A 23,523-nucleotide genomic window follows, 5' to 3' on the forward strand; every position below is an offset into this window, starting at 1 on the left:
AGCCTGTTGCAGCAAGTACCAATATATTTGCAGACAGATGTCTATTCACTACAAGTAAATACCTGTTCTCTTCAGCTTGGTTGTGAGCATCCTGAGGGCAGGAATTAGACTTAAACTCTTTGTGGTGCCCAGCAAAGTGATATATGTGTGTAAGGAAAGGTTTTTTCCTTTTTATATAGTGCTGATGACCTCCTCCTAATATTATTTTATGATCATGCTTGACTTTTTATTGTGATCCGCTTAAAAGTCTTTTTGTAAATGGGCAGGGCATTGACATATTTGTATTATTTTTAAGTTTGCTGTACAGTAGAATCCAAGGAATTTCTATTGCTTAAGTTAGAACATATTGCCCATGAGAAGAGGGGCTCCCCTCCAACATTAGTTGCTAGGAAGAATCATTTAAATAAACTTTTTACTGAAATATAACAACACCCCTCAAATGGCCTGCCTCTTGTGAGCACACCTTGATGGATTATCACAAGGTAAAGGCACTTGTGCAGCCACCATCAGGATGAAAAAATAGAACCTTGCCAGCTTCCCAGAGCCCCCCATATTCCCCCCGCTTCCCCTCCTCAGAGGCGACCATTATAGAGGAATAAGTATCATCTAATGCTTTGACAGGACAGCCAGATGTTATGTAGGATAGTCCTAGAAACTTGCCAGAGAAGAGGTATCACTGTGTGATAAAAACAAAAAAAAACAGAACTACTCCAGGCTTGGAATAAGTCAAATGTGGATGTGACTTTGACATCTGTAAGCCTTGTTTTTCTTTTTGGTTTGTTTGTTTGTTTGTTTTTGAGTCAGAGTCTCACTCTCTTGCCCAGGCTAGAGTGCTGTGGCATCAGCCTAGCTCACAGCAACCTCAAACTCCTGGGCTTAAGTGATCCTACTGCATCAGCCTCCCAAGTAGCTGGGACTACAGGCATGCGCCACCATGCCCAGCTAATTTTTTCTATATATTTTTAGCTGTCCTATTAATTTCTTTTTATTTTTAGTAGAGACAGGGTCTCACTCTTGCTCAGGCTGGTTTCGAGCTCCTGACCTTGAGCGATCCTCCCGCCTCGGCCTCCCAGAGTGCTAGGATTACAGGCGTGAGTCACTTCACCCTGCCAGCCTTACTTTTCTTAGCTATAATAAAATAGGAATGATAATACCTGACATTGTGTTTGAGTAAGGGTGTGAGATAACATAATATAAAGCAGGTGTGTGATCTCTCAAATATAGGAAGCATTCAATGAACGGTGGCTGTTACTAGGGCTCACATCTTGGGCTCCAAAGCAACTAACTGCAATGGGTGTCATATTCGGTTCACCTAAAATAATGATGCTTTATGAGAAGAGCAGCAGCAGCATATACAGAGAACCTCAGAAACACACACACACACATTTCACAGGCATGAGCCCATGGAAATACTCTCACTCAACCTGCATATACAAAAAGCATGACATCTGTGTAAACGTCCCAGTCCTGATTTCCCAATCTCCTTTCTCTGGAAGGGGAAGTATGGGACACGATGAAACATCTCAGAAAAATTCACTTATATGAAAAACGTATGCCAAGTATCACCCTTGGCATTGGATGGCACTTGCACTTCAGCTAGTCCCGAGAGCTGGAGGCTGACCCAGACAAGCTTGAGTAACTCTTAGAAGATTCCTGAAGTGTGTGGGCTGGAAGCTGGGAACTGCCTGGAAACATTGAGTTCATCCATCACATGCTAGGGGTTTTTAAATAGAGTTGCTCTTCTCATAAATCTGAATATTTGATGCAACTAAATAATTTAACACATGGGAACAACCTTGCTGCTCTTTTCTGCAGAGAACTCTCAGTCCTCTCTTGCTACCGGTGCCGTCTCCAGAGCCACCCAGGGCCATGATACGAGTTAGGGGCTCAGGAAAAGCCCACGGATTGGGTCCCTGCTGCGCCAGGGCCTGACCTTGAGCTCTAAGAAAATAAAAAAGATTTTCGTTTCATTTTCACAGAGAGGGGCAAGCTTTTGCCCCAGATACCGGCAGATCAGGACAAAAGACTTCTGTTCAAGCGCTCACTTCCTAAGTCACCGTCGCCTGCTCTCTGATCTACACCCACACACCAGTCTTGTTTCAAGAGGGACAAGCGACAACTAAGCCAAAGTCAGTCTCCTCTGCAGACTCTCAGAAAGATTGGGGGCAGAAAGCCATTCATGCAGGGCTTGGTCCTTGTTGCATAAAAAGGGATTACCAGGGAGATTAGGACAAAAAGTCCGTGTCCTCAAAGTGTTTCCATTCCCTCTGACTGTGCTGTGACACCTCTTCTTGGTGACGGGCAAAAGCAGGTAACCTCTGCCACACCCCCCGCTCTCCTGCACTCACCCTGCACCTGCACCTTCCGCTGCTCAGCTTGTGATTTCCACGTCTCTCCATGGTCCACAGGCCCCATCTAGTCACTTAGCAAACACGTATTGGTCATGTCCAAAGCATAAGGACAAGGCCGGGCATTATAGAGAACACACCAAAAACTGGCTCCCGCCTCCGATAAGCTTGCAGCCTGTCGGGCACGCACGTACATTGCTGCAATATCGTACAGTCTCAGAAGTGTCCGGAGAAAGGGAGGGGAAGATGCAGACAAATGACCCAGGAAGAAGGGGTCCCTTCTGACCTCAATTTGAAGTTACGGGTTCTCACTTACGGCCTCTGATTAAAGTTGACATCCAAGAGAGACAGAGTTCCACACCCAGCCACGGGGCTGTCACCCCTGACCCTAGCGGAGTACAGCAGCATCGTCCTTCCCTGCCAGAAAATTCCACCAGGGAAAGACAAATAAACCATCCAAAGACCACACCCACCTACTCTGTTTTCCTCCCATTCTTTATCCCACAAGGGGCTTTTCCTCCCCGATTAAACAGGCTAATGTACACAAATCCACAGGAAAATCCATGCCTTGTAGGTGAAGAGATTTTCTTTCTGTCCTGAGCTCAGAAACAAACAAGAGAGCCAAGCAAAGCTAGCTGCTCCGTGTAATGTTTCCATTTGCTTGTTTTCCTCTCTTGCCTGCCCTGAAGGCTGGTGGATAAATAACGAAGTGTGTGCTGCGTCACTGAACGCTGGGGCCGCCTGGGACTCCTGTGGCTCATTGGCTGGCCCTGCCCAGAGCAGGCAGCTGGCGTGGGAGTGGTCCTGGCTGGTTCTCGAGGATATAACTTCAGCAGGAAATGACGGTGACTCAGCTCAAGGTCTGAAAGTCACTTTGCAAACTCTTCAGGCTTTCCTCTCCTAAGCATCTTCCCTTTAATTTGGAGTCCCTGGGTCTGTTGCAAGAAAATGTCTGAGTCTTGCTAGCGTTGGTGCGCTCATGTTTTCTCCCATAAGCTGTTCTGGGAAGGGGCTCCGTTCATTTTCCAGGGCAGGAAACCCAGATTTTCTGGAAAGGAACAGCCAGAGGTGAGCACCAGGCTGGGGAGTGGTTGAAGTGGACGCTTGAAGTGGCTCTAAAATTATCCCACATGATCCCGGCTTCCTTCCTCCCCTTCTCAGGCAAGAGAAGCAGTCCCTAAAGACGGCAAGTGAGAATGGAGATGGCAGCTCCTAACTTGCTCAGGCCACACGCTTCCCCAGCTGGGAGCAGCCCAGGACCCTCCTCCCATCCCAGCCAGAGGAGGTTTCCCGAGGCCAAGGGGGAGAGCTCCAGCCAAACAACCGGAAGTCTTAACCCCTAACTGACCGCACTGGACATCACGCTGCTCCCGAAGGCAGCAAGCTCGTAAGTGGTGCAGTGCAAAGAACACAACTGTTGGGACAAGCAGGGCTCCAGAATTTCCCTAGCAAGTGGCTCCTGTTTCCCTGATCTTGATGCCAAAGGCTGCTCCCTCCCTTCTTATTTGCCTTTCTGCTTATTAATGGACAGTTTTACCGATCAACATGAGGGTGTTATTTAATAATTTGTGTTTCCGCAAATGCCATTTTTGGTGTGCTTTTAGGTATCTTGAACCAAGCTGTCTTTAAGCTCAAATTTCCTCTTGCTTGCTAAGTCCTCTGCCCCAGCCGCCACACACGTGTGCACACTCACGCTCACACACACACACACACACACACACACACACACACGCGTGCACATACACGCCTCTCCCCTTATAAGCTGTAGGCAGGGTTGGTGATAATCTGTTTTTGTTCTCTGTGTCCCTTATCTTTTGTTATGGGCCTCTTAAAAGCAAAGCAAACATTTTCCGTTTGAATTTTGCATCCACATCACACCCTAGCAACTGTTTATTAAAAATCAGTTCTGCTGTTTCTCACAGCAATACCCCCAGGGGACAGTCAGGCACTGGTAGCACCTTCCCCAAGCTCATGTTGAGAAGCTGTGTAACCTTTGGAAAGGAAAAAAGCTGTGCAGTGGCTCACGCTTATAATCCTAACACTTAGGGGAGCCAAAGTGGGAGGATTGCTTGAGGCCAGGAGTTTGAGACCAGCTTGAGCAACATAGCGAGACCCCATCTCTACAAAAAAGTGGAAAAATTAGCCAGGCATGGTGGCACGTGCCTGTAGTCCCAGCTACTTGAGAGGCTGAGGCAGGAGGATCCCTTGACCCCAGGAGTTGGAGGCTGTAGTACGCTATGATGACACTACTGTACTCCAGCCTGGGCAACAGAGTGAGACCTTGTCTCAAAAAAAAAAAAAAAAAACTGTTGGTACAAAGTCCTCATGAGGCAGAGCCCCCCTCCAATCCCTCGGGAACCCCTCCCCTCTGTGGGGGACAGTCCCAAACCTTCATCTTTACCCAGGTTCTTTCTCTTTCTCTGGGTCCCATCTTAGATTTCATTAGATCATAAACTGAGAAGTATTAAAATCATCTCTGCATTGTAACCTAGAGGGACCTAGTAAGACCAATAATTATTTATAATAAATGATCAAAATAAACACATGGTTCACTTGTGCAGCATTTTACAGTTTACAAAGAAACTTACGCTATGATACTTTACACATACCACATGCTTTATCCAGTAGGTATTATCATTAATTTTACATTATAGGTAGGGAAACAGAGGCCAGATGGAAAAAGTGAAATTACTTGCTCAAGGTCACGGCTGGCATTGTGGAAATCCGAATCATTACAAGAGACCATTTCATAGAACTTACGCGCCGTGTGCTCTCCAAGCACTTTACGTCTATTAACTGACCCAATCCTACGACAACCCTATTTTAATCCCATTTTGCAGATGGGTAAACTGAGGCACAGGGACATTAAGGAACTTGCCTGCAGTCCAATCCAAGCAAGATGGAGATGCAGAGGGATAGAGTCAGGAGAGGAGAAGGGGTCACAGACTGTCACTACTTCAGGGTATGGACAGCAGTCCAATGTGCAAGGGTCAGTTTTGTTCACTCGCCCAAGAGCAGCTCCGTCTCTCCAGGCAGGCTGGTGTTAATCAGACTCACGAGACTCCTGTGTTGCCCTAGATGCCAAGCCACATTACAGTCAGGAGACTGTTTGCTAAGCCTGAAATCCAGGCAACAACGAGACTTGGCATTCCAGTCTTTGATGCTGTCAGGCTGATACGGCTTGGTGCTGGGCTACGCTGTGAGGACGGCATCGACCTGCACCCCCTTCCTGCAGCCCCTTCTCCCCCTGGGACTTCCCCCAGCCTGGCCACTGCTTCCCTCGACTGTGTTGAGCCGCGCCTTGGGTCGGGCAGGCGTTCTCTTCTCTCCAGGTCTACGCTTCCTGCAGTCCTTTAGGAACCACTTGCCTTTGAGCTTGAGAGTGGCCTGGCCTTGACCTGGTTATGGGGAGGAAAGGGGAGGGGATGCTTCCTCTTCAGCAGCAGCACCAGGCATCCCACAGTTGTCAGCTCGAGTTTCTGCCTCTGACTCACTCAGCGCCTATGTCAGGGCCGTAGGGATTTGGGTTTCGGAGGCAAGAACCACGCAAGAGAGAAAGGCTGATTGGGACCATTTCCTTATATCCATCCTCCACCCCTCTCCACACACACCCCCGCCTTGAAACTGGACATTTCTGCCTGAGAACCCTGAGAATTGATCCAATAGACATTTGCTAGGCACCATGTGTCGGACCCCAAGAAACTGAGGCTAGGAGGCTGGGTAGATCAGCGGGGTGGCACAGAAAGAGATGACTCGGGCCACATCTGACTTCAGCCCAACACGACACATGGACCTTGGTGCCCAAGAAGACTCCTTAAAGCTCAGGGACCTCTGGTGTCACGTGGTGGGAAGCTGAGCCCTTAGGGACCAGAGCAAATGTTTGCAGCTCTGCAAGGTCTGGGTCCCAGCTGAGGGACTGATCTATAAAACCCACAGGCCTGGTCGGGACAGGGCCCCACCTCTGAAGGTCAGATGGCTCTGGGCCCCCAACATAGGGATCCTCTCAAGCCCATGTCCAAGAAAGGAAGGGGTTCCCCCGTGCACTTCTGAGAAACGCCGCAGCAAAGACCCAGGGCCCGAGCTTGGCGGAATCCACACGTGGACGCAAAGCCGGCTCCTCTTTCTGAACATCTCCAAAGATCTGAGCTGAAAAACGTCCAACCAAACTCAAAAACACAAGGGCTCTGACCCCTTGGGATGACAGGGGGACACATGAAGAGAGGCTTGAGAAAGACACAAGTAGGGCCAGGTGAGCTCCGTAATCCCGCCCTCCGAACCTTTCCCTCCTCCGTGCCCTGAAGCCAGGTCTCCTCCAGACACACACACATGAGGAGGCGACATAGCATAGCCCCTGGCCACCGCTGCCCTGCTCACTGGGGTATAGCAGGAAACAGCTCATTAGCTAAAACAAAAAGAGAATTGGACTTTGAGTGTCAAAAAAAAACAGGCTTTAGCCCTGGCTCTGCCACTAGCAAACCGTACATCCTTGGTTGTTCCGTTTAGAATCTGCAGGACTCGTGCACACAAATCGTCCCGGTTGATTTCCAATGCTACTAGTGACTGCAAAAGGGGAACTCTGAGGTCAAGGCCCTTTTGATTGCCAGGGACAAAACCCGGCTCAAACCGGCTTAAGCCAAAAAGAGGATCACTGGCTCCTGTGCTGAGAAGCCTGGGGCGCTGCGGGCGTCCAGCTCGGCCAGAGCGAGACTCACGAGGACGTCGGTCCCTCTCTGTGTCTCAACATCTTTCCCTCTGGCTCGGTTGCTCCTCGTGGGGTCCCATGACTGCCAGCAGCTCCTGGGTCACACGCTCACAGCACCAATGCTCACTGGAGACTGAAACGGTCACATGCCCACCCCTGAACCAATCACTGTGGCCGGAGGGAATATGACGAATGGCTTAAGCATGGGTCACAGGCTCACCTGGAAGGCGGAGTCAGTCCCACCCAAGCCCTGAGGACCAAAAGGAAAGAGAGTAGTTTCCAAGGAAACGGGGTGGTGTCTGCTGGAGGCTGGTCGAGCAACACGTGGCCCGTGGTAGTCCTGGGTGGGGCTGGGTCCCCACATTTCTAAATCATTAATGAGAAGTGACTGAAAAAGAAATGAACTGAACTTGTCATTGTCCCATCTGGACTGGGCTATCTTTGCCTCACACATGGCATCATTTAAGACAGAATAACCGGACTTAGTTTATTAACGACCAGACTTAGGAAATGAACTGCTGTCACCCTATAAAGCAATTGGCTCCCTGGGGCCGTGGATGCAGACCTCGCTGTGTGGGTGGAAGTAGAATTTCCTCTGAAGGAAACAAATGATCCAACTGTCGGCCATCCAGGAAAGAAGTCAATGTGGGGGCGGGGGATGAGGACCCAGGAGCTGAAGCTCAGGCGGGAGTGAAGGGAAGCTCTCCCTCCTCTCTTTGGGACCAGGGTCAGTGATCCGGAGACAACTAGGTCTTTCCAGTGGGGGGTAGGGCACGACAGCCCAGGTCTGCCGGAAGGCAGATGAGAAGCGAGGCTCTGGCTCTGTGTTTTGAGCTACTCTCAGGGGTGACTCTGCCTGCTGTTGGCCTCACACCACCCCTGGTTTCAGCTGCGCCTTGAGTAACCAGGGAAGGGTTATCTTATGCCTTAGGCCAAATGGCAAAGGGGCGAATAGTTGTCCCCCAGGGCTAGGACCGTGTCCACAGTGGTGTTCACTAGCAAGGCATAGTCACTCGGCAAGTGACAAGACCAAATGCCAGCATGAGGCTCTGACTCCAGGCCCTGGCTCTTCCCACTACTGCACTTGTGCGTCCCTCCCTAGATTCCCGGGGCTCTTTGGGAAAGGAAGGCTTGGACTGGAGGCTCCCCCAGGTCCCTTCTGTTAGTGACCTCCCTGAATTCTAGTGAAACCCTGGTGACAATCACAGTCCGGCCCAGGACAAACACTAAAGTGAAACCAAAGCCAATGGGAGACATTCAGATTCAATACTTTGCCTCCAGAACTGGTCAGAAGAAGCAGGCCCAAATGCAATGAAGTCACCATTAATTGGGTCCCAGGAGCAGAGGAGCCAAACAGCAGTGTCCTCTGGGGACTTGCCTCCAACAAAACCCAACTGTAAGATAAGAAGCCCAAAAAAGCCGGCCGAGAAGTGCCGACGCCAACACTGCTCCTGGGTGGGGGCCCCTTCACTTCACCCACGAGTCCTCTTGTGTCGCTACCCCTCCACTGGCTCTACTTTCACTTGCCACTTGCCAGATGGCAGGGTGTTTCAGTGTGCACAAGGTCTCTGGGGCTTAGCCCTTCTGCTTTTGTGGCTGATTAATTTTGAAAGGGCCGTGTGAGGTTTTGCAATGAGTGCACCGTCTGAACATTGCAGCCCCTTCCAGTGACCAGAGTGCTCTGGCACACAAGGGTTCAGAATGTCTCTTCTGTATTTCTGACCCTCGGGGACAGTCTCTCCTCTCCCTTAATTCTGAGCCCAACCTCAGAGGTACCTTTAGCAAAACAAATGAGCCGGTCACCCTTTCCTGGAGCAAGGAAGTCCTGGTGCAAGGACTGCAGACTCTCCGCACTGGGCCACGTGAGGATGTGGTCACATGTGAGGAGGTGGCTACTTTGGGGAAGGAACTTGTGCTGGGGCAGAGGGGAATCTGACTGTTGGGAGGAGCCTTTTTTTGTAACCGCTGGAGGCCCTCGGGGAAGCCAAGCTACATCAGCGGGGTCATAGAGAAGATTCATGTCAGAAACTAGCATGAGCCAGATCAATGGCTGCCCATTCCTAGTCCACGCGACATTACCAGCCCTTGGCAGAGTATCCATCAATTTGTAGGAAACTACACACATGCAACATAAATAGATGTCGGCGTGCAGTTACCGTTTCTTTTTTGGGAAATGTCATCTATTACACTGAGACATGGGGTGTTCGAATGTCCTTTCTTTGATGAAGTTATAGTGATGACGGATGACTTAGTGGGAACTTTCTTCACCAATCCCTCGCTTAACCAACTTCTGCTGGTGGAGCACACTGACTTCGTGCCTGAGACGCGGCAAGCGCGCACGACTGGCGGGCTCCTCTCTGGAAGGCCCACTCCCTTCTGCTCTCGCCCACTGAGGTGCCTGGGTAGCAAGGTCTGCTGCGTTTGGGTCTGAACTCGTTTGCACTGGTCAAGCGCGTGAACTATAATGATGCAATTGAATGAATTCATTCATAAACCAAAAAATTAAGAGCATAAACAGAAAGAACATTGACCTATGAAATCAGAGTGTAAACAAAAAGAGAACTATTATTTCTACAAAAACTAAATCGAATGCTTTGGAAAGACTCTATAGAAGTCTGTCGTTCGAAAAAAGAAAAATGCCGTCACATTGGGAATGGGTGAGAGAACTGTAAATATTGGGAGGAAAAGATACAAATGAAGATGGGTTTTACAATCTGATGGCTTCGCAAGCGTCTAGAATTTCTTGCTCCAGGTTAAAGAAACTAGGAGCCAGAACTCCAGGACATTACAATGTGTTTGGTTTGTGCAGCAAACGTGGCAGTTAGGGCCATAAGCAAAGGACAGACTTCTACATCAAAATTACTCGCAAGTAAATACACATTTAGATATTTTAGGTCCAAAGAAAACACTTAAAGAAAGAGTACAGTATTATCTCTTTTATGATTTCCTGGTTTAACCAACTTTTTCAGTGAACCAGACAAATACCAAATCCAATTACACCAGATAAGACGGCACCTACTTGGTAAAATAAAAGGCGGATCACTGTATCTGTCCCTCTCAATCTAAATAACTATTGCTACATGAAATCAACCCATTCCAGCAGTCAACCCTTCCAAAGCTATGAACTGTTTTCCAAGGTTATCAAGTAAAAGTAGCCTTTAGCATCACTTTAAGGCAACTTTTATCTCAATTATCTATCTTGGAAGTTACCAGACCAGTATTTTTTTTTCTCCCTCAACTGACTCTTATAGGAGCCAAGGATATACACATAGTTCTCAAAAGGAGACTATCCAAACCCTACAATTTTATCAAGTGAAATCTTTAAATATTAATAATTCAAAAACCAAAGGAGGGAAACCCCAGCAACTTTAGACGGGCTATAAATAATCAGGCACTCAATCAGAACGGAGTGCTTAAGGATCTTGGACTTTGTTTCAACAGAATGTGCTTTCCTGGAAACCACACAGCAAGGGAGTAAATGCCACCCTCACTGAGACCAGAGGAGCCGTATCTGCACACTCCCTTGCGGTAAAGGTGCTGGCCGGCCACCCAAATCTGCCTTAGCCAAGTCATCATGGCGCAGCTGGCTACGGCTGAGACAATGCCCAGACACAAACCTGGAAACATTATGAAACAATTTCCTCTCCAGCCTCTTGAATGTGCTAGCCTCCCTGCCCTCGCCCTGGCTACTCCCCCAGCACTCTCCAAACTCCAGCTCAGGCTTGAACAAATCAGGCCGGATTAGAGGCTGACTCCTGTGGTCAAAACCCAACACAGAAAGAGCCTAGACTCTTCCCAGCAGGACCACCGGTCAGAATCTGGTCCGTCCAGCTACGGAATTGACTGGACTGGTTCATGAATGCCAGGGATGAGTCAACGCCATCTCCGAGGATATAAAGTCCCTTTTCAGAGAGCTATACAGATGGCTCAAATCCAGATGGCTGGAATTTTGGATAAAAACATTATATCCCAGTAATATATCCATCTTGTAGACTTTCTTTTTTCCAAAGCTTAAGGTACTTAAAAGTGATCAGAGCTGGGCGAGGTGCCCCACAGCCTGTAATCCTAACACTCTGGGAGGCTAAGGCAGGTGGATCGCTCAAGGTCAGGAGTTCGAAACAAGCCTAAGGGAGACCTCGTCTCTACTAAAAGTAGAAAGAAACTAATTGACCAACTAAAACTATATATACAAAAAATTAGCCGGGCATGGTGGCGCATGCCTGTAGTCCCAGCTACTCGGGAGGCTGAGGCAGGAGGATCCCTTGAGCCCAGGAGATTGAGGTTGCTGTGAGCTAGGCTGATGCCACGGCACTCACTCTAGCCTGAGCAACAAAGTGAGACTCTGTCTCAAAAAAAAAAAAAAAAAAAAAAAAGTGATCCGGGTGGATCCACCTTTCTATGCTGATTCACCATGCAACTCAGCCAAGCCACAACCTTCCACTTCCAGCCCGGGTCCACCGTCCAGGTAAAGGTGGAAGCAGCCAGATTCCTCCAGCCAAGCCAACTAAGCTAAATTCTAATCTTTTCTGTGTTTCTATTAGTAGATTTATGTCAGAAGTTTCACAGCAATAATCTTCACTGCGATCTGGGATTGTACATTACCAGAAGAGATGAATTCCTTACTATCCAACATAAGCATGTACTTGTACATTCTGTTTGGTGCTGGCTGTTTTAAATAAAGCCATTGTACATCCAATGGTTGAAAGGGTGCAGAGATGCCCTGGAAGTCAAAGGGCTTCCATTGACTTTTATTCTTAGACTTTGACTCACTCTAATTTTGCTCTTCTTTGAACTTTTTCATTTTAAGATCTCTCTGTAGGCACTTCTTGCTCAGTAAATCTTAAAACAGCCTGCGTCAAAAACAGTCTCACTCTGACCTGACCAGCTTAAGGGATTAGCTCGAGAACAGTCAAGCTTGCTTGGGCTCTGCGAGTCCCCCCAGGATGGAAACGCTCTTGAGGTTCTAGGGAATCATCTTTGGTGCAATGGGAGCAGGATCCACCCACCAACCTCACCAGTGCCAGATCCATGTGGGGTGTCCACAGCCGTGAGAAGTCAGGCAAACCCCAGGAAACACTAACAATGGCCTGCCACACACATCTGCAGCCCCTGGACCCGCTGGGTCACTGGCTCAGCATGGCTTCCCAAGCCTGTCCCTGACGCTTTATCCCCGGCCTCATCCAAATCAGCTTCAGTGAAGTGACAGGCCTTTGTCCTCCAGCCAGAGGACATCATAGCCTCTCCCCTCTCCCGATTCTCAAGAAGGGAGAAAGCGGTCTCTCCACGTCATGCTTCTGGGCAGTGAATCCTGAAATTCCTTCAGTTGCTTGGCCCGTGACTTCCTTTCCAGAACGACGAGCACTGCTATCTCTGCCACTGAGAGCTTTCCTTGTGTTCTCTAGTCTGAATCAACCACATTATTTATTCATTGAGTCAATCAACAAACCTTCAAGAGCCCACCACGTGCCAGACACAAACTAGGCATTCACAGGAGTGAATGAGACGAAGTCCCCACCTTCAGACAGCTACAGCTTTGTGGAGAAGGGGAAGCAATGAACCCAGATACCAAAAAAATAAATAAGTAAATGCTAAGAGGGAAATAAAATAGGGGAAGGAGACAGAGAAATTGGAGGTGGGTCACAAGTCGCAGGGGCTGCTGCCCTTAGGTGGCCAGGGAAGGCCTCTCTGAGAGGTGACATTTGAGCTGAGATGTGATGATAAAAAGAGAAGCTAACTAGTCACAGATCTGAGGAAAAGCATTCCAGAAAGAACAGCAAGTGCCAATGCCCAGAGAAGGGAGCAGGCCTCCTCTTATTAGAAGGACAGAAAAAAGGCCGGGGTGGACAGAGCAGAGCAAGTGAGAGGGGACGAGGAGGGAGATGGGGTCCAAGCGCACGCAGGGGCCGTGGATCCCCTGGGAAAGAAGCCACCGGAAGCTTATAAGCAGGGACTGTTCAGGTCTGTGCTTTGAAATGATCCCTCTGGTTGCTGGGAGGAGAATGGACCCAGGGGCAGAGAATGAAAGAGGGAGTCCAGGCAGGAATCGGGCAGTTGCCAGGTTGCTGGGACTGGGCTGGTAACCATGGAGACGATGAGACACCATGGAATTCAGGATATACGCTGGAGGGAGAGCTGCCAAGACTCTAGAATGAAGACAATAAGTGCAGTGCCCATGCATACTCGCTAACTATCCCTGTGCGAGCAGCTGTGTACACACACGTATGCACACGAGCATGCGTGCACGTGCACATGAGCGCACACACGCTAACTCCTTATACAAACAGTCCAGGGTCAGGGCAGGGACTCCAGACTCTGGAGCCAACATGCCTGGGTCAATTTCCGACTCACCTGCTCACCAGCCATAAAGCGGGGTTCACGTCACTGAACCCCTCCATTCCTCAGGTTCCTCGTCTGCAAAACGGGAACAATAATAGAAGTGCCTCGCGGGGTTGTGAGGATTAAATCAGTCACTCCATGTGAAGCATTTAGGGAAAAGCACTTGCCACATAGCGCGGGAGTTTCCCTTTGCTGCCGTGACAAATGACCGCAAATGTACCGGCTTACGACAAACGACACACATTTATTGTCCTGCAGTTCTGAAGGCCAGAAGTACAAAATCAGTTTCATGGGGCTCAGGTCAAGGAGCTCCTTTCTGGTTCCCTCTGGAGGCCCCGGGGAGAAGCCTCTGCCAGCTGCGGGAGGCTCCGGCACCCCCAAGCCCTGCCTTCTCTTCTGACCTCCCCGCCTCCTTCCTCCGAGGACCCTGGTGATTCTATTCTGGGTCCATGTGGATCATCCAGAACGGTCTCCCCGTCACTCGGACACATCTGCACAGTCCCCTTGGTGACATTCACAGGTTCTGGGGATTAGGACACAGATATCTTGGGGGCAATAAATAAAGGTCAATTACTATTGTAATCTTTATCATCAGGGCACATCCCCAGACCCCTCCCCAGCTCTGCAGGAGAGCAGGAGGGGGGTGCAGAAAGACCACCCATAACTCCCAGAAGCCCCCCGAGACTAGGCCCCAGGGCTGGCGACTCCGCTGGCTGATCAGGCGGAGGCCGCTGCCAGCAGCTGTCCTGGTGAGGGGGGCGGGGACAGAAGGCAGATGAGGCAGGACACGGCTCACGGGCCTCGTGGGGCCCCGCGCTAAGGACTCCTGAGGGTGCTGTACTCCGTGGGGTCCTCGTGGCTCGCGCCGGGGATGTGGGTGGTGAGCTGGCCGGTGTTGCTGTAGGTCGCCTCCTGATCCAAGTCGCCCAGAGTCAGAGATGCGTAGGAAACTTCCTCCCTCGGAAAGGGGGCCTGCAAGGGAGATGGCCACGAGGTCGGAGAGGCCGGCAGGAAGCTGTGGCCGTGGACAGAGGAGCTCTCGGATGAGGCTGGCGGGAGCAGACCCCTGAGAGCTTCTGACGTCCACTCCCACATCCTCAGTGTCCCTCCGCTCTGCCAGGCTGCAGCCAGGACAGGGCAGATCCTCAGCTGTGCACCAGGGCAGCGCGTTTCCTATGGAATCCCCGGTCGCTCAGCCCCTCCCTCCGCTCCCTCCTGCCCTGCGAGACGACCGTGTTTGACGGTCCCCGCGTCCATCTCGGCTGTGCCCGCGCCAGCCAGCGGGAGAAAGCCCACACGCCAAGGGGGAACAATGGCAGGCCTGCCCCCCACCAGCATCACTGCAGCCCCCACAAAAGACACACCATGGTGACATATTCCACTTCCTCCTGGGCAGAGGAGGAGGGCTCTGTGCAGGCCTTTTTCCCGGAGGAGCTGCGGGAGGTTCCTGTCCTCTGCAGGGTCAGGTTTGCATAGCAGAGTTCATCCTCCAGGGGCTGTGACACCTGGGAAAGGGAACACAGGCCGAGGAGTCACAAGCCCCGGGTGTGGGCACAGGTTCCTCTTCCGCAGGGCTTCAGGGGCCTCTCTGCTCCCCTAAGTGCTTCCTCCCAGTCCCTCTGCGCCCCACTTCTCAGGCTCCCATGCTGCCAGCCCTGCTGCCCCCCGCTGTTTCCAGCCCCCCATCTTCCCAGGCCCCACAGGGGCCCATGAGTATGTGGCTACTTGACACATGGCTTATCTGATGCTTTTGGAGCTTCTGGGAGAGGGAAAATGAGGAAGGGGGAGAGGAGCTGCCTGATCTCTCTGGTCCGACCCTGGGGACTCTCTTACCTGCTCTGGAGGTAACCCAGATGCTAGAAAACAAAAACAATCTAGAATTAGAAAGCCCATCCTCGAGGTTCACAGGAGCCCCCAGGTCTGGGGAAGAGAAACATGGAAGAAAAGGATTGAATTAAGCTCTAGGCTCAGAGATGGAGACCTGGTTCTAATGCTGACTCTTCAGATGACACATGCTGTGGCAGTGGTCACGTCGCCCCTCTGAGCTTCCATTTCTCCACCTGAAAGGGGGGACACCTCTGCCCCCTGTTCCCCAATCATGGAACTGTGCGATCAGCTGATCAGGTGGCCCTGCCAGCCAGCAGCTCTCCTGGGATTAAGTTTCCTTCTCCAGAATCCCGGGCTCAGCCTGTCACTTCTGCTGGAAATTCTACCTGTGACTCCACCACTTCTCTACGGGATTCATCTTCAGGGTTCAATTCAGTGCCACCCTACCTTCCGCCCCCGCCCAGGCCGTCTAACCTTGTGTCCCGCTCCCAGGGCACCTGCTCTATGTCTGTGTCACCTCCTTCAGCCCACTGAACTCGGGGTGGCCCGGCTGTCCCTGTCTCGCATCCCCAGTGCCAGCAGTGGGTGCTCAGTCGGCAATAATCGTCTGCAGAGGCGGGATTGCTCCAGGCCACTCCCCGAGCAGAGCACATGAGCTGGGGGACCTGTTTTCAGGTGGCTGCCAGGCCTGTCTTCTTTGTGTCCCTTGGCCCTTCCCCGCCACCACCCCATCCTCCCTGCTCTAAGGACAACAAAGAAGCAAGGGGGTTTCCACTGGTTTTTTGCTTCAAAAGACTAGATGCCCAGGAACACAGAAAGTCCTTAGAACTTAGGCCATGGACAACACATCCTCCCAGACGAAGCTCCCCAGGCTGTGGGAGGGACAGGCGTGGGAGAGAGGCTGGGCGGGAGCTTGGGACCCCGCGGTTCCGAGAAGGGTGCAATCGCTGAGAATGTGGAAGTGAAGCCAGACAGGAAAAGGGCTCGGCTGAGGCCAGATCTCGTGATCTGTGAGTGCAGGCTCCTGAGCAAAGAGGCTGTTCCCTGAAGAGCAGATTCACATGCAGCAAGTGGGTCAGCCCAGGGGAGGTCAGCCTGGAGAGGGTCAGCCCAGGAAGGGTCAGCCCGGGAAAGGCTCAGCCCGGGGAAGGCTGGTGGGCAAGGGAGCAGCAGGAGTGCAGGCCACTCCAAACTTTCTGATTAGACCCAGAGGATTGTTGTGTGAGCACACATGCACGTGTGAGTGGGGGGGGTGTGCACACACATGCACTATGTATATACATGCACCATGTGTGCATCTGTTCAGGGCTCTCTGTGTGTGTGTGTGTGTCCCCCTTCCCTCCTGTCAGCTTAGTACCTCCTTGGTGACCACACAGACCTGACTTGACTCGGTGTCTAGTCTAGGCACCCTATACTGGGCTGCCCACCTAAGCCAATGTCTTCCTCTGCCACCAACAGCCAAACCAGGAAACAAGAGGGGGACGTGAGTCAGAGAGAAAAGAAGGACAGGGACAGATATACAAGGCAAGCAGCTAATGCCAAAACCCCCTGGGCCTCACCTGCAAGCTCCAGGCCCCCTAGGCCCTTAGACTGCACCTGTCAGTGGCCTTTGGGACAGTGCTCTCTCTAGACTGTGTGGGTAATCCCTTGGACCACACAGCTTGGGTGACAACACTGGCCAGCAGCCCCACACCCTTCCGCCCTGCCCAGCCGCAGCCCAGCCTCGGCCAGGTCTTCTTACCGTTCTTCCTGCGTTTCACCATCCTCCAAGCCAGGAGCGAGACGGCCACCAAGAGAAGCAGCAATATGGCAAAGATGAGGGGAAGGAGGACGCTGAGCTTCATGATGCCGGGCCTAGGGACAACAGGAAGAGGCCCATGCACCCCAGGCTCGCCTCCTGCCTCTGAGCCCGATCCCACCCACAGCGTAGCAGGGTCGGGGCCACACACCTCGTGACCTGAAGGTCTGTGGTTTGCGGCCTGGGAACCTTCACTCCTGGGGGCTCTCAAAGATGGTTTAAAAAAAAAAAAAAAAAAGGAAAGGTGGTTTCAATCTGTCTAGAAGCCTAACAAAGATTGCATGGCAACGGCTCCTAAAATGTCTCCCTGCCCCCATGCTTGCCTTCCCTACTGGGCTGATAGCATCCTCCCCACAAATCTGTGTCCTCTCAGGACCTGTGAATGCGATGTGACCAAGTTAAGACGAGGTCATACTGGGATAGAGTGGGCCCTAATCCAGCGAGTGGTGTCCTCAGAAGGAAGAGACGTGAGCACACAGGCACACAGAGAGAAGGCCCTGTGACAACAGAGGCAGAGATTGGGCTGAGGCTGCCCCAAACCGAGGAACGCCGAGAACTGCCAGCAACGGCAGAAAGCTAGGAGGGCGGCATGCGACGGGCCCCCAAGAAGGAGCCAGCCCTGCCGACACCTTGACTGCAGGTGCCTGGCCTGCTTAGCTGTGAGAGAGCCCGCCCCTGTTGTTTTAATCCCCCCGGTGTGTGGTATTTTGTGACAGCAGCCACAGGACACCCCATTGCGGCTCCCCAAAGCTACCCCCCTGCTCAGACCATGGCGATGACCCCTTGCTCAACGCCTGGCCTCCGGCGTGCCCCTCAGACTGCAGCCAAGACTCTTCTGGATGAAACCCAAGCTCCTGGAGCCTTTATACAAGGCCCCTTGAGACCTGGGACCCCGCCAGCCTCGTAGCCTCGTTTCCTGTCGTTTCCCTAAACCAGCCGCCCCTCGCTGGGACTCCGGGCTCCATCTCAGTGACCGGCTGCAAACTCCTCGGATCCCAGGCCTTGGCCCCTGCCGCTGCCCCACCGGAGCTCTCCTCTCCGGCTCCTCTGCCCGCTCTTTCTCTCTCCCCACTTCGCCCAGCAACCTCCGCCTCACCCCTGCAGGAAGCATCCCCCGGCCTGCTCTGTCTGACGTAGGGGTGTCCTGACCTCCCTGGATTCGCCCTGTCTCTGTGCCCGTCTCTGCCAGAGTCGCCTAAATGCTCGAGCACCTCCCTCTGCTCTGTAATCTCCTTGAGCGTGAAAACTGTGAGGCGCCGGACCGTGTCCCCTAAAATCCATATGCTGAGGTCCCAACCCTAATACCTCAGAATGCGACTGCATTTGGAGATGGGGTCTTTACAGGGGTAATGAAGGTTAAGTGAGGTCCCTAGGGTGAGCCCTAGTCTAGTGAGACTGCTGTCACTGAAGAAGAGGATATTAGGGCAGAGACACACACACAGCGATGACAACCACGTGAGGACGCAGGGAGAAGGCAGCCGTTCTGCAAGCCCAGGAGAGAAACCTCCGGAGAAACCAGCCCTGCTGACACCTTGATCTTGGGCTTCCAGCCTCCAGAATTATGAGAAAATAAATTTCTGTTGTTGAAACCACCCAGGCTGTGGTACTTTGTTAAGGCAGCCCAAACAGACAATGCAGGGACTAACTAATTCCTCACCGGAGCCATAGAAATTCAAGGAATGAAGTCATCAACCAATGAATTAGATCAACTCTATGTGGTTACATTAATTGCCTCTAGATTATAAGTACCCCAAGGCAGACACCTCGATTCTTTTGTTCATTCCCATATCCCTTCGTACGCCCTAGAACAATGACGGGCATGATAGGTGCTCGGTCGTTATTTGTTGAATAAATGAGTGGCTTGCCCGTCTCATGCTAACCAAAGGCCCTGATTGGTCCTTACGTATGGCTTTGATTAATAAAATAAGTAAATGCTTCAGCTATCACTTATAAAAGCCAGTTTGGGGCCGGGCACAGTGGCTCAGGCCTGTAATCCTAGCTCTTGGGAGGCCGAGGCGGGCGGATTGCTCAAGGTCAGGAGTTCAAAACCAGCCTGAGCAAGAGCGAGACCCCGTCTCTACTATAAATAGAAAGAAATTAATTGGCCAACTGATATATATATAAAAAAATTAGCCGGGCATGGTGGCGCATGCCTATAGTCCCAGCTACCCGGGAGGCTGAGGCAGAAGGATCACTCAAGCCCAGGAGTTTGAGGTTGCTGTGAGCTAGGCTGACGCCACGGCATTCACTCTAGCCTGGACAACAAAGTGAGACTCTGTCTCAAAAAAAAAAAAAAAAAAAAAAAGCCAGTTTGGTAGGGAAAAAAAACCTTTCAGACCAGAGAGAGCAAGTGGGAGAGCAGGAGTAGAAGGGGTCCCCCGCGGTAGAAAGTTTGGGGACCTCCCACAGGAGTTTTGTGGCAAGGTCCCAGCAATAGGAGACCTTGGCAGACCCAGAAATAAAGTCAAGAGGGCCAAACAGAGTAAAAGGAGGAAACGAAAGGGGACTTTTCTGCTTCTAGAAAGCCCGTTTGTCTGCAGATGGCTGGGCAGGGCACTAAGAGGCACACACGGAGCTCTGGGTGTAGAGTCCAGAGACTTCCATCCAAGCTCCAGAGCCACCCCTCACAGAGGAAGGGACCGAGGCTCAGTTTCTTCTTCTGTAAAATGGGAACATTCGTATCTGCCCACTCCTGCAAACGCAGTAGTGGTCCTGGCCAGGGTCAAAGGAAACAAAACAATGGATGGGAAAGCCTTCTGGGAGCTGCCGGGCGCTGTGGAGACATGGGGACTATCAATGTCATTGTTTCCCTGCCACAGCAGTAATTAGAGGAGCGTTTAGGGAAACAGGACATCCCAAAGGCCCCCTGTCCTCCCAGAAGTTGGGCCAAGAACCATCCTGCAGCCCCACGACCCTGTGCCCACACTCACGCTGGCCACACTGCCCTCACTGACAGCCACTCGTCTGTCCCACAGTAAGCTCTGGGCTGCACAGGGGACAGTCCACGTCTTTGTCCTCAGAGCTCGCGGCCATGCAGAGGCTAGCTCAGTAAAAGTGCAATGAATGAATGAACGAACCAACAAACCTACAAACTGCACTGAGCTTCAGGTCGAAGGCGCCGTGGGGGCTGGAAGGACACTGTGTGGCCTGAGAGCAAGTGGCAAGGTCCCCCAGCATCTCCACGCTCGCCGAGGAGGCTGCAGGTCCAGGGCAAGCTCTGGCTGGGACCGAGACTCCAAAGGGCTCCCCCATTGGAGGAGTTCGGGCCAAGTGGGCCACAGGGAACAGCGGCGTTGGAACTGGCTTACCTGTTACCAGACTGATAGCTGGTCACCATCGGGGAGCTGGCAGTCTTTTCCAGGGTGACCAGTGCTGTAAACGTGTTGGTGGTGGGGGCGGCGGTCGACACTGTAGTTGTTGCTGGCATACAAACCAGATTACACACCGCTCTGCCCACGGGCCCCCCCCACAGCCCAGCTCGAGGATCTGAGCCTGCAGACCTCCGAGTCAGGTGGGGCGGGGGACAGGTCCAGGGAGGCTAGAGGGGGCCTGGGAGGAGCCTGAGGACAGGGACACCTGGAGCCAGCCGAACTTGAAACAATCCTGCTGCTCATGCCAATGCCTCAGCCAATCCTCCCCCACCTCACTGACCCGGCAAAGACAGGAGCAGACTGGGGACTTGCAGAGCAGCTGACATATACCCTAGACCTGGGGCATCAACGGTCAGAATCTGCCCTGAACAAAATCCTAATGTTCAGGAAGAACCTTGACTCCTGGCAAGTTGTGAAGCTTCAATGATGAGGATACCTACTTCCCAGGGGTGTTGTGAGGTTCAGTGAGACAATATATGCTCTGCACTTTGCAAACAAGACCATGCCCCAGAGGTCCCGGGTGCTGCGTGTGGCCCTGAGGACTGCAGTGCTGACCCCATGCCACAGGGCCCTCGAGCTGGTACCAGCTGCCTGAGGGGAGCAGAAGCCCAGCCCAACACACAGACTCATGCAAACCAAGCCCCTGGGGCCGAGGAGCTGAGCCCCCCAGGAGTGTCTGCATTCTACAAGGACGTGGGAAGACAACCTCATTAAGCCCAAATGCGTAACTGGAGCTTGGTGGGACTCAGCCCCAGGAACGCAGCTGTTTGACTGTGAAGGCCTTTATGGACCTCAGGAATCACACCCAGCACCCCGACGACACTGGGCCTCTCTTCCCCCAGCGTGGATGTGGGATGGGGGTGGCAACAGCGGCTGGGAAGCCCCAGGCCAGACTCCACTGAGAGCAGGGAGCACCTGGGAACCTGATGTCCTAGGAAGGCACTGGCAGGCTGGGGTCTCTGGGTGCCATGGAAGGGGGAATCTTTGGCCCGTGGGCTGCAGCTAGGACCATCATCGTGACCCCTGTGAGCAACAGACATGGACACTGAGCTGTTCAGAGGGAAAAATGTGCCTGGAAAGGCTTGACCCATCCTGGGAGCACGGGGCACAGAGAAGCCCTGCCCTCCGACACCAAGTGGCCAGTCAGGCTCTAGGAGACCTCAGGACTGAACCCTCCTCTGCGACGGCTGACACTCAGTGACAGTTACCTCCCTGGACTGTGAATTCAAGGACCAGGGCAGGGCAGTCCCTGAGAGACCTCGCACCCTCTTACCTGGGTCAATGGTCACCTCAACTCGGACCCCAGGGTCAATTCCGGTTCTCTCCATCCCACACCAGTAAGTGTCAGCGTCATCTCTCCTGAGCTCCTCCATGGTCACCGTGAACGTGTGGTTTTTGTGTCTGTCCCTGATGGACACACGGTCCTTCTTCACCTCCTGCTCCGATCCAGTGGTCATGACAAGGATCCTGCAGCTGCGAAAATGAGCGCCTCGACACCACCACTTCCTGTAGTTTTCCCAGCCTGGCTCATAACGACACTGCACGGTCAGTGAGCCCCGCTCCGGGCCTCTTGCTGCTCCTGGACCAGTGAGTCGATTCTCAGCAGTGGAGTAGCCTGGAAAACACAAATCCATGTCCCTGTCACCTCCCACCCCAAGGGCAGAGCCACAGCCTCCTGCATTGGGAATAGCTCCCAAATCCCAGTGTCGCCTGAGTTCAATGACACTCAAGGAAGAAATACACCTCCTACATGACAAACCTTTTACCCTTCAAAGTTCCACTAGGTCAAAGCCACCAGGAAAGTCCCTGCACAGCACAGCCACAGACCCCAAAAGAAACAACAATGTTGACACTGAGCAATAATAGTTTCTCCTAATTCACCCCTCTCCTCCTGCTCATGGCCAATGTAATCTGCATCTTTCAAGGTCTGTCCTTTTGCAAACACCTTTGTGTTATACCGGTCTAGAGGGGAAGAAACACCAGAAGACCCATTTCCACAGAAGAATCACAGCTGCTTGACTCTCGACTGTTCCTGGTGGTTCTAGTGGTTTCCAGTGGCTCTGCCCTGGTGAGCCACCCCGGGGGAAGCCTTTGAAGTCCACGGAAACAGTGATGCCCACTGGTCTCCATGTGCAGTGGGATACGTATCACACAGATCCCGTCTTCTTCATGGAAGTGCTTTGGCCCCTTGTCAAGTAGCAAATTTGTGATTATTTATAGATTTCCCATTCTGTTCCATTGATCTATTTGCCCATCTGTATGCCAGTCCCTCACTGTCCTGATTACTACAGCTAATAGTAAGGCAAGTAGTATAGACAGTAAGGCAGCATTTTCTTAAAATATGTATTTGTCTCATTCTTTCTCTCATTTGCTCATCTTTGAAAGATTCAGGATACAGGGAAATGTTTCTTTACTGTAAGAAAAACGGCACTTCAAGCATGACAACAAATGGCAAATGACACAAGGCATCTGTGTCAGAGAGACGCTGGCAAACAGTGGGGACCACGGCAATCTGAGAGCAAAGGACCTCATTCCACTCCAGCGCATTGTCCTCGTACAAGAAATGGGAGGCCCGGCGCGGTGGCTCACGCCTGTAATCCTAGCTCTCTGGGAGGCCGAGGTGGGCGGATTGCTCAAGGTCAGGAGTTCAAAACCAGCCTGAGCAAGAGCGAGACCCCGTCTCTACTATAAATAGAAAGAAATTAATTGGCCAACTAATATATATAGAAAAAATTAGCCAGGCATGATGGCACATGCCTGTAGTCCCAGCTACTCGGGAGGCTGAGGCAGAAGGATCGCTTGAGCCCAGGAGTTTGAGGGTGCTGTGAGCTAGGCTGACACCACAGCACTCACTCTAGCCTGGGCAACAAAGTGAGACTCTGTCTCAAAAAAAAAAAAAAAGAAAAAGAAAAAGAAATGGGCTCTGTGACAAGAACACACAGTGGGGCAAGGTCAGTCCCTTCAATAAACAGTGTTCGGAAAACTGGACAACCACATGCGGAAGAATGAAATCGGACCCTTATGTTACCCCATACACAAAAATCAATTCAAAACAGGTAAAACACTTAAATGTTAAACCTGAAACTGTATAAGTATTAGAAGAAAAAAATAAGGAAAATGCCCCATGACATTGTCTGGGCA

The 23,523-nt window shown here is 51.9% G+C and overlaps 2 protein-coding genes across 8 annotated transcripts in view; one reads left to right on the top strand and one right to left on the bottom strand.

Annotated features, from left to right (window-relative positions):
- LOC105878908 (CMRF35-like molecule 1) overlaps positions 1-23,523 on the bottom strand; it is a 78,429-nt gene that overhangs the window by 39,418 nt on the left and 15,488 nt on the right. The window contains exons 2-7 of one of the 7 annotated variants that reach the window (XM_075994725.1): positions 21,656-21,997; positions 17,163-17,217; positions 16,955-17,067; positions 15,220-15,242; positions 14,751-14,891; positions 13,611-14,358 (exon numbers count right to left, since the gene is read on the bottom strand). The exons of 1 other annotated variant lie outside the window; for it this stretch is intronic. In XM_075994725.1, the coding sequence (XP_075850840.1) occupies positions 14,203-14,358; positions 14,751-14,891; positions 15,220-15,242; positions 16,955-17,067; positions 17,163-17,217; positions 21,656-21,997 (830 nt within the window). In that variant the 3' untranslated portion in view covers positions 13,611-14,202. Of the gene's footprint in view, positions 1-13,610; positions 14,359-14,750; positions 14,892-15,219; positions 15,243-16,954; positions 17,068-17,162; positions 17,218-20,319; positions 20,432-21,655; positions 21,998-23,523 lie in introns of those variants that run through there. 5 more of the 7 variants (XM_012778737.2, XM_075994723.1, XM_075994729.1 and 2 more) reach the window with 5 other exon arrangements.
- RAB37 (RAB37, member RAS oncogene family) overlaps positions 1-23,523 on the top strand; it is a 66,135-nt gene that overhangs the window by 2,549 nt on the left and 40,063 nt on the right. The window lies entirely within an intron of this gene.

This window comes from Microcebus murinus, chromosome 18, assembly GCF_040939455.1.
Source record: "Microcebus murinus isolate Inina chromosome 18, M.murinus_Inina_mat1.0, whole genome shotgun sequence".
In the NCBI taxonomy this organism is placed as follows: domain Eukaryota; kingdom Metazoa; phylum Chordata; class Mammalia; order Primates; family Cheirogaleidae; genus Microcebus; species Microcebus murinus.